Below are 10,327 nucleotides of genomic sequence, written 5' to 3' on the forward strand. Positions count from 1 at the left end.
TGGAGACATGGAGACCATTGGGACACTTTGGGGTGTTATGGAACCAAGGGGCCATTGTGACACTGCAATACTCAATGGAGTCAAAGGTCCATTGTGATGTTTCAAGGCCTCATGGAACCATGGAGAGACCATTAAGACACTTCACAGCCTCATGGAACAAAGGGGCCATTGTGACACCGTTGGGCACCATGGAACCAAGGAGATCATTGTGACACTGAGGAGACTCATGGAATCATGGAGACCATTGTGAAACTGAGAGGACTCATGGAACCAGTGAGACCATTGTGGCCCTGGGAGTCCCAACAGAACCTAGAGGACCATGGTGATACTGTGGGGCCTCATGAAACCAAGAGGTTTTTGTGACACTGCAGGGCTGCATGGAACCAAAGCTCCAGGGTGACACAGAAGGGCCTCCTTTCATCAATGGTCCATTGAGACATTGTGTAGCCAAAGGAGACCATTGTGACACTGCAAACCTCCAGGGTCCAAAGGTCCATTGTGACATTGCAGGGCTCATGGAACAGAGGAGTCATATGACATTGTGGGGCCTGGGGAACCACGGAGACCATTGTGACACTGCAAGGCCTCATGGAATTGTTGGGACCCCCAGGGTCATTGAGGGGCTGTATGGAATCAAGTGGCCATTGTGAAAATACGGGGCACCATAAAACCAAGGGAACACAGAACAGGTCTGGCTGGTTTGGCCTCCCATGGACTGCCTGACTGGTCCAGCTGACCTTGGCATGTTCAGGGTCTCTTCTCATCTGCTGCTATGACACTGGGGCTCCATTCTTACCTTCCTATGGAAAAGATCTGTCATTCTCCTCCAGGCACCCATGTCCAGAATTGGGATTTCACCTACAAATATCCTTATTTCCAAAGATTGTTTCCATAGAAATATTGCCAGGACAAGTCTTTCTGGAAGTGGTTTCTCAAGGATCACCTCCCATCTGCTCCCGAAACACAGGGGAAGGCTCCATGCTTTCCTTTCTATGGGAAAGAATTGTGCTGCTTCTCCAGGTGCCAATGGCTGAGATTGAGATTCTACCTCCAAAATTCCATAAATCTAAAGACTGCTCTCAGACAAAATCTGCCATTCCTGATAAGTCTGGCTGGCCTTGGACTAGTGAGGCTCTCACCTGCCTTCCAAACACTGGGGATCTGTGCTATGGAAAAGAACTGTCCTTCTCCTCCAGGTGCCCATGGCCAAATTTGGGTTCCACCTCCAACATTCCCTGTTGTGACAGACTGGAGGAGATTGTTGGCTACAAACATTTCATGTGTCAGGCAGTAAGGGGCAGGTCCAGCCCTGCCCTGCCCTGGAACCCCAATCCCCCCAGAGCCTCTATCCCAGCCCAGCAGTGGCTGCCAGTCCCTGGCACAGCACAGGCAATGCTCCACAGCCACCTCTGCAGCCCCCAGCCCAGCTCCTGAGGGACCAAATGAGCCCAAGTCCCACCTGGGGGAAGGGCCCAGGGAGACCAAGGGGTATTTAAGGCTGACCACAAGGCAAGCACACATCTTGGCCCTACCTTCTCTTGGAATTTCCATCTGAACTGTGCTGGAATCCAGGAGCTGGTAACTCTGTCTGTGCTTCTCTAAATCTTATTTTTATTTTCCTCTTTCTAATTCCCTCTTCTTGCAAATTTTTATTAACTTAAAATGCAACAGGCTTAGAGTTTGTGAAGTTGAATGGGCCAAGGTAATGGTTTGAGAAGTGTTTCTTGTTGATTGAATGTTGTATTAAACCTTTTGCCAAAATTTCTCTGAATTTCTAAAGTTCCCAGTAAAGGCTGTTTTCCTCTTTTGAGGTCTTGAGAATCTCTTGATAGTATTTCTCCAGTGAATCCAAATCAGAAGACACAGACAATTGTGATTTCTTTTAAATGTCTCCTTGAGTGAGTTGTTTTGGGAGATGGCAGTCAGGGCTTGTCTGTCCTGCTTGGCACAGCCCAGGCAGGGCTTTCCCAGCCACATTCCACACTCCATTTCCCAGCTGGAGCCCCTGGTGCCTCTGAGTTGTGCTGCCCCAGCCCCAGGGACGCTCTCCTTGTCTGCCCATTCCCCCACCGTCTCTTGGCAGGGATGGCCTCAGTGGGGGCTGCTGACATCCTCAGCACCTTGGAGGCTGCTGCTGAATTTTTCCAGCTCCAAAAGCTTGTTCAGCCTTCAGCTCTTCAGTGCAGGAATTCAGTCTCCCAGGGCTCATTAACATTCAGAACACCTGAAAAACCCGAGCCTCTGGGAGTCATTTGATTTAAGTGTTCTAATATTTTGTGGTTGATTAGTCAGATTTCAGAAGCCTATTCAATGTGATTACCCTGAGATTAAAAAGACAGCAAGAAAATATTTTTTAGGTCCTATAATTTTTTTTCACTAGTAATTCATTGACATGTGCAATGTTCAGACTGAATCCCTGTACCTCCTCATGCAGTTTGAATGGATATGAAAATCAAGACCCTTCATGGCTGACAATCAATCAGACTCTGTCCCTACCCCAACCCCACCATTTCCCCCATCCAAGCACTGGGACTCAGAGCAGCCTTGTGCAAATCTGAGCTCCTTCCACTCCACACTGGACCTAGCCAACAGACCACAGATGAACAGGATACATTTTAATAACAATCACACAATTAAAATAAAAATCACACAATTACAAACTCTTCCCTGAGCCATGTGCAATGTCCCAGCAGGGTCTGATGAGTCCACCGTTCACAAGTGATTTCCATAATAAAATTTATTTCACACAAACATGGTTCTCTGATGCATATAAACACAATGAAGTTCTTGTATCAGGATTCTTGTCCCGGAGTGAGGACAGAACAGCTCGAACAATTCCTGATTTGCAAAGCTGTCAGTGGTGGATGGAGAAGGGAGGTCAGGCTGCTCTTGGTGTTGAGGAAGTGCTAAAACCAACCTGACTCATTTCATCTCCTCCTGTCCTGGCTGATCTCCCCTCTTTCCCCTTCCATCCATTGGCTTTTGTCTCCCACCAGGACCCCTGGTGCAGAGCCTGGCTCTGTGTTTTCCATCAGCTCCTTGCTGGCACTGCCAGGCTGGGATGATGAGTCCCTCAGCCTTCCCTGCTCCAGGCTGGACAAGCCCAGCTCCCTCAGTCTCTGCTCACAGCTCCGGACAAAATTGGTACTTCTTCCAAGTTCCCTACATGCAAGGGTTTCTCGTGGACAAAAGCTGCAAGGACAGACAGGCCTGGCTCAATTTGGCTTCTGGTGGTTGCCTCCAATCTGCCCTGGAAACACTGGGGCTCTGTCCTTTCCTTCCTGAGAGAAAGAACTGGCCTTCTCACCCAGGTGCTCATGGGCTGAAATTGGGATTCTTCCCCCAAAATCCCGTAAATCTGAGATACAGAATAGTTATATCTGAGATACAAGATATTTATTCTTTTGCTCCCAGATGAAAGCTGCCAGGACAGACAGATCTGGCTGGCCTTGGCCTCTAGTGGCTGCTTTTTATCAGCTCCTGGAAGACTGGGGCTCCATGCTTTACTTCCTGTGGAACCATGGTGGCATTTCAGGGCCTCATGGATCCAAGGGACCATTGTGACACTGTGTGGCCTCGTGGAACCAAGGACATCATTGTGGCTCTGTTGGGTTGCATGGTCCCAAGGGGCCCATGTGAAGCAGCAGGGCTTTGTGGAACCAAGAGGCCATTGCTGCATTTCAGGCCCTTGTGGAGCCAAAGGACTGTTGTGATTCTGCAGGGCACCAGGGATCAATGGAGAGCATTGTGGCATTGCAAGGCCCCATAGAATCATGGAGACCATTGTGACACTGTAGGGCCCCAGGGAACCAAAGGGCCACTGTGACCCTGCAGGCCCTCTTGGAAGCATGGGGCCACTCTGACACTGCAGAAGCAAGGAGAACATTGTGATACAGCAGAGCACCATGAAACCAAGGGAACATGGAACAGATCTGGCTGGATTGGCCACCCAGAGCCCACTTGACAGGCCCAGCTGATCTTGGAATGTTGAGGGCTGCCTCTCCTCAGCCCCTGGAGAACTGAAGCCCAGTGCTTTTCTTTCCTATGAAAAAGAACCATTTGTCCTTCCAGGTGCCCACAGCCAAAATTGATACTCCCCTCGAAAATTCCCTGTATGCAAGGGTTGTCCCAGACAAAAGCTGCCAGGACAGAGAGCTCTGGCTGGCCTTGGCCTCTGGCGGTCACCTCTCATCTCAAGGAAGCCCTGAGGAAAGTATGTGAACAGGCTTGACTGTTGGAACATCAGTGAGTCTCACACTCTCAAAAACTCAGATGCTCTTCTGATTATGTGTCTTTTCTTTCTTATTGTGTATTATGTGTGAATTATTATTTTCAGCAAAAAATATTATTCTTATCAATTTACCCAAGTTATCTGAAACAAAACAGCTCATCTACATATGACTCCAGGTCACCTGTATAAGCAAACGCAAGAAACAATCCAGCAGGAATTATTTGTCCCTGCTCCCATCTATCACATCTCTGGAGCTGGAGGTGCAGCCCCAGCACTTGGCAGGGCTCAGAGGCTCACAAGCTCAGCTCCCACAAAGAGAACTTGTAGACCCTGGGCTGCTCTTCTTGGCCCCTGCACGCTCAGCCAGGCTGAGATGGACACTGATGGTTTCTGGGCCAGGCTCTCTGAGCCCAGCCCAGCTCCCTGCAAGCTCTGCCAGCTGCCCTGAGCTCTGGGCAGCACCAAGGGCCTCTCCCCAGCCCAGCCCAGCTGGCTCTGGCCCCACAGCTCTGCTCAGGCCAGGCTGCTCTGGGCACTGCCCCACGGCCTCAGCCCCTGGCAAGGGCACAGCAGCAGCTGCAGCTGCCACAGGACTCAGCCCCAGCCATGGGGGAAGGTGCTTGGCCAAGGCCAAAGGAGGCTCCCTGGCTGCCCTGCTCCCCTCGGGCTGAGGTGCTGAGAGCTCTGCAGCCCCTGCTGCCATCCCATCTACCCAGGGCAGCACAAGAGCCTTGGGGCCCTCAAGAGCTGCTCCTTCTCCAGGCCCAGGGCCCATGTCAAAGCTGGGGCAGGCACAAAGCTGTGCCCATTTCTGTTCATTGCTGCTCTGATGGGGATGGATCCTCATCCACTTGGAGGTTGCTGATGGAATTTATTACTCCAAAGGCCTCTTCTCTCTTGAGCTGTTCAGGAATTTAATAGGAAAAGTTCTTAAATGTTTGTTCAAATCACACAAAAAAGAAAATCCCTTGAAAATAATGCAAGATTTTTATTCTACTGTTAATTAGACGGATTACAAAAGTGTATTCAAAGTGAATATACTGTATTGAAAACAATGCAGAGATTACTGTTTTGTCCTGTGTTCCTGTTTATAGGTTGGTATCAGCAATCCCCAGTTGATATTGGCCCCCAGTTCCTTCTAATGCAGTCTGACTAGATATGAAGATCAAGACCCTCCATGGCTGACAATCAATCACACTTTGTCCCTATCCCCTCCCCACCATTTCCCTAACCTAACCTCACCATACCCCTATCCCTAACCCTTGGAACTCCTGTGGATCAGAAATGGTGCGTCCAGAAGGACCAGGGCAGTGATTCTTCCCCTGTGCTCAGCACTGGTTGGGCAGCACCTCGAGTGCTGTGTCCAGTTCTTTGCTCCCCAATTTAGGAAGGCCATGGAGGGGCTGGAGCGTGTCCAGAGAAGGGCAGCAAGGCTGGTGAGGGATCTGGAAAACGAGTCCTGTGAGGAGCAGCTGAGGGAGCTGCTGGGGCTCTTTATCCTGGAGGAGGCTCAGGGGAGACCTCATCACTCTCTACAACTTCCTGACAGGAGGGTGCAGCCAGGTGGGAGTTGGGCTCTTTTCCTTGGGAACAGTGACAGGACAAGAAGAGACAGCCTTCAGCTGAACCAGGGGATGTTTAGGCTGGACATTAAGAAATAATTTTTCACAGAAAGGGTGGTTGGGCATTGGAATGGGCTGCCCAGGTAGGTGGATGAATCAGCGTCCCTGGATGTGTTTAAGGAAATACTGAATGTGGCACTCAGTACCGTGGTCTGGGTAACAAGATGGTGTTGGGTCCCAGGTTGGACTTGATGCTCTCCAAGGTCTTTTGCAGCCTGATTGATTCTCCGATGATTGTGACCCTGCAGGGCCCTGGGAAAACAAGAGTCCATTGTGACACTGCAGGGCCTTGTGGAACCATGCAGAACATAGTGACAGAGCAGGACCTGGTGTCATGATGGGGCCATTGTGACACAGCAGGGCCCCATGGAACCAAGGGGCCAGGGTTGCTCCACAGGGACAGATGGAATGAAGGAAACATGTTTGACACCATGGTGGCCCTTGGGACCAAGAGGCCACTGTGTCGCTGTGGAAACAAGGAGAGCATTGCTGCACTGCCAGACCTCATGGAACCAAGGATCAATTGTGACACTGTGGGGCCTTGAGGGACCACAGTGCTATTGTGACACTGCAGGGCACAAGGATCCAAGGGACTTTGTGACAACAAGGGGTCCCATGGAACCAAAGGGACAACGTGACACTGGGAGGCCTCATGGAATCATGGAGACTATTGGGACATTCCAGGGACTCATGGATGCATGGTGTCACCAAGCTGTGTGAGTGTAGATCTGCTGTAGGGTAGGAGGGCTGTGCACAAGGCCCTGTGTTGTGGTGTGCTGTAGTGTCCCATTTTGGCCTTCCAGGTCATTTCCCCAAGTGTGCCTATACCTCTCTCCCTTCCCCCTTGCCCCCATGCTGAGTGAGTCCTGTCAATCAGGCTTAACATTCCAGCAAGGCGTCGTGTGGTTGGTCAAGTTCAAAGGATGCCCCTATGCCCAGAGGTCATTGGCCTTTCTCGGTGTCATCTTCCCCTGAGACCCTGCCCCTCTCACCTGGTTGGTGGCTCACCTGTACCTCCCCTTCCCCTGTCCCTGAGCTTAAAAAGGCGATCAGACCATGCGGCATAGTTCTGTTGGAGCAGTTCCTCACATTCAGACCTCTGTAACCATGGAATAAACCTCTGGACATTAAACCCTCCAGCAGAATCCCCTCCTTTTTCTCTTCACCATCGCCTGAAGCTATTCCTCCTGAGGTAAACGGGGTTCTTAACAAGCCTGGACTTGTTCAGTGCCCAGCTGCAACCACCAGAAAGCCAAGGTATCTCTGGGGTGATACACCACATTTGCTGCCTTTGGCCCAGCAGCGAGGGTCAGACCGGCCCAGGCACTACATAACTGGTAATATTGGGAGCCTTTTTTTTCCAATAGCCCTGGAAAGGCTGGATCCAGGAACCAAATCCAACAAGGTGAGGTTTAAAAAGTCCAAGTGCCGGGTCCTGCCCTTTAGCCACAACAACCCCTGAGGTGCTGTGGGGCTGGAGAGCAGTCAGGCAGAAAGGGACCTGCAGGGACTGATGAAAAGCAGGCTGGACAGGAGCCAGCAGTGTGCCCAGATGACCAAGAAGGCCAATGGCTCCTGGCCTGGATCAGGAATGGTGTGGCCAGCAGGAGCAGGGCAGGGATTCTTCCCCTGTGCTCAGCACTGGTTGGGCAGCACCTTGAGTGCCGTGTCCAGTTCTGGGCCCCCAATTTAGGAAGGACATGGAGGGGCTGGAGCGTGTCCAGAGAAGGGCAACAAGGCTTGGGAGGTGTCTAGAACACAAGAGTTGTGAGGAGCGGCTGAGGGAGCTGAAGTTGTTTACCCTGGAGGAGAGGAGGCCCAGGGAGACAAGGTGGTGTCAGGGCACAGGTTGGACTTGATCTCCATGGCCTCTTCCAACCTTGCTGATTCTGGGATTCTCTGAAACCACCCTTGGAGTAGTTGCAGGATGAGACCTGGGCCCCCTCTTCAGAAGCTCCAGCAGCCCAGGTTCTCCTGGCAGCCCCAAAGCCCATCCTGTCAGTCCTGCAGTGCCTCTGCAGCTCCTCCTCACTGCCCAGAACAGGGAGCCCCAGAGCCAGACACAGCAGCCCAGATGTGTCCCTCTGGCCTGGGGTGCCTCTGGCAAGGGAGCAGCACCAGGCAATGCAGGAGCCTGAAGACAATTCCTGCATCACTTGTAGGATGATCCTGCTTCCCAAGGGACGTTCCCATGGGGGCAAGTCAGGAACTGCAATGGGGAGTGGGGCCAGAGAGGAAAGGGCAAACACGGATGGGCTGTTTGCAGGGGAGGGAACAGGGGTGGGCAAGAGGTAGAAATTTGTATCAGGGAGAGTAAAGAAAGCAAAGATGAAGCCAAGGAAATGCTGAGGGCAGTTTGGGGGTGGCTGCCAGGCAGCCTTGGCTCTGAGCAACAGCGTCTGCAGTGGGACAGGAAACTCCCAGCTGATGGGAACAAACTTTCTGGCTGAGTGCAGAGGCCAGGACAAAGCTGAGTGGTTTCCCTTGTGTCCCCCAGCCCTTGCTGGCCCCAGGGGCTGATGGCATTTGTGTTCCCTCAGGTTCATGTCCCCACACCAACAGCATGGGGGTGCTCCTGCCTGCTCTGTGCACAGCAAACAGGGGCTGCTGAGCCAGTGCTGCTGTGTCTGTGCCTGCAAGGATGGGGCACCAGTGTGAGCTGGGGGAGAGGCCAGGGCTGCAGAGGGGGGATGTTGTTGGCAGCTCCATCAGGACGCTCTGGGATGCTGCCCTGGGCCGTGCAGCGCACTGGGGATGGATCAGCCCCTGCTCTGCTGCTCCTTCCCGTCTGCCCCAGGGCCCTTGCAGAGCCCCAGCCATGCTGTTTGCCCCCAGCCTGCCCAAGGCCAGCCTGGGGCTGCTCACGGGGGCTTTCTGTGCTGAGCATTGGCCTGGCCATGTTCTTGAGAGAGCCTGGGCAAGGAGCCTGGAGCCCCCAGGCCCTGGCCAGAGGCGTCAGCGCTGCCCCAGCAGTGCCCATGGCCTGTCCCTGCTGCAGCCCCGGCACTGCCATCCCCAGGACTGTGCCCAGCCACGAGAGCACTCAGGCCCTGCAGCAGCACCAGGGCCACCAGGGCAGCGGGGCAGGGCCACGGCAGCAGCACTGGCAACACCAAGTGCTGCTGCTGCTGGGCACAGCTGCTGGACCAGCCCTGATCTGCCCCAGCTCTGCACACAGACATTGCTGCTGCAGCTCCAGAGAAGGCAACAAAAGGGCATCTCTGCAGAAAACTCTGCTGGTAGATCCTTTAGTTAATTTAAAGGCACCAAGAGCTCATTGACACAGTCTGTGGCCACAGGGAAGGTGAAGAGAAACAAAATGAAAAATGGCAAAAACAATTATATTTATTAGTGGACAAGACTAAAAAAGTAAAATAAAAAGAGAAAGAACCTCCAAAATGAACCAAAAAGAAGGATCAAAGATGACTTTATTTCAAGTGGTTTGCAGAAATTGGCCAGCAGTTTAATGTTTATGAAACTATCCAGTCATCAGTTTCCACACTGCAGCCTTGAGCTCCTGGTTCCTCAGGCTGTAGAAGAGGGGGTTCAGGGCTGGAGGCACCACTGAATAGAGAACTGACAGGGTCACATCCAGGGATGGGGAGAAGATCAAAGGGGGTTTCAAGTGAGAAAACACTGCAGTGGTGGTGAAGAGAGAGACCACGGCCAGGTGAGGGAGGCAGGTGGAAAAGGCTTTGTGCCGTCCCTGCTCAGATGGGATCCTCAGCACAGTCCTGAAGATCTGCACATAGGAGAAAACAATGAACACAAAAGATCCAGAAAATAAACAGGCACTAACAGCCAGAAGCCGAAGTTCCCTAAGATATGATTTGGCACAGGAGAGCTTGAGGATCTGAGGGATTTCACAGAAGAAATGTCCCAGGGCATTCCCCTTGCAAAGGGGGAGGGAAAATGTATTGGCCATGAGCATGAGAGCATTGAGAAAGCCAATGGCCCAGGCAGCTGCTGCCATGTGGGCACAAGCTCTGCTGCCCAGGAGGGTCCCGTAGTGCAGGGGTTTGCAGATGGACACATAGCGGTCGTAGCACATGACAGTCAGGAGGAAATACTCTGCTGAGATGAAGAAGAAACTCAGAAATAACTGTGCAGCACACCCTGCACAGGAGATGTCCCTGGTGTCCCAGAGGGAATTGTGCATGGCTTTGGGGACAGTGGTGCAGATGGAGCCCAGGTCGCTGAGGGCCAGGTTGAGCAGGAAGAAGAACATGGGCGTGTGCAGGTGGTGGCTGCAGGCTACAGCGCTGATGATGAGGCCGTTGCCCAGGAGGGCAGCCAGGGAGATGCCCAGCAAGAGGCAGAAGTGCAGGAGCTGCAGATGCCGCGCGTCTGCCAATGCCAGCAGGAGGAAGTGCCTGATGGAGCTTCTGTTAGACATTTGTTCTGTCTTGGAATCAGGATCTGTAAAAAAAGTAATCATGGAATAATTGTGCTTGAAGAGGACTTTAAATATCCC

General features: G+C 52.4%; 1 protein-coding gene across 1 annotated transcript; it reads right to left on the reverse strand.

Moving 5' to 3' along the window:
* Positions 1–9,331: 9,331 nt before the first annotated feature.
* LOC134434396 (olfactory receptor 14C36-like) lies at positions 9,332–10,081 on the reverse strand. The gene has a single exon (XM_063183059.1). It carries the CDS (start codon positions 10,079–10,081, stop codon positions 9,332–9,334), a length of 750 nt encoding a protein of 249 aa, XP_063039129.1.
* Positions 10,082–10,327: the final 246 nt, after the last annotated feature.

This window comes from Melospiza melodia, unplaced genomic scaffold (assembly GCF_035770615.1).
Source record: "Melospiza melodia melodia isolate bMelMel2 unplaced genomic scaffold, bMelMel2.pri scaffold_35, whole genome shotgun sequence".
NCBI lineage: Eukaryota > Metazoa > Chordata > Aves > Passeriformes > Passerellidae > Melospiza > Melospiza melodia.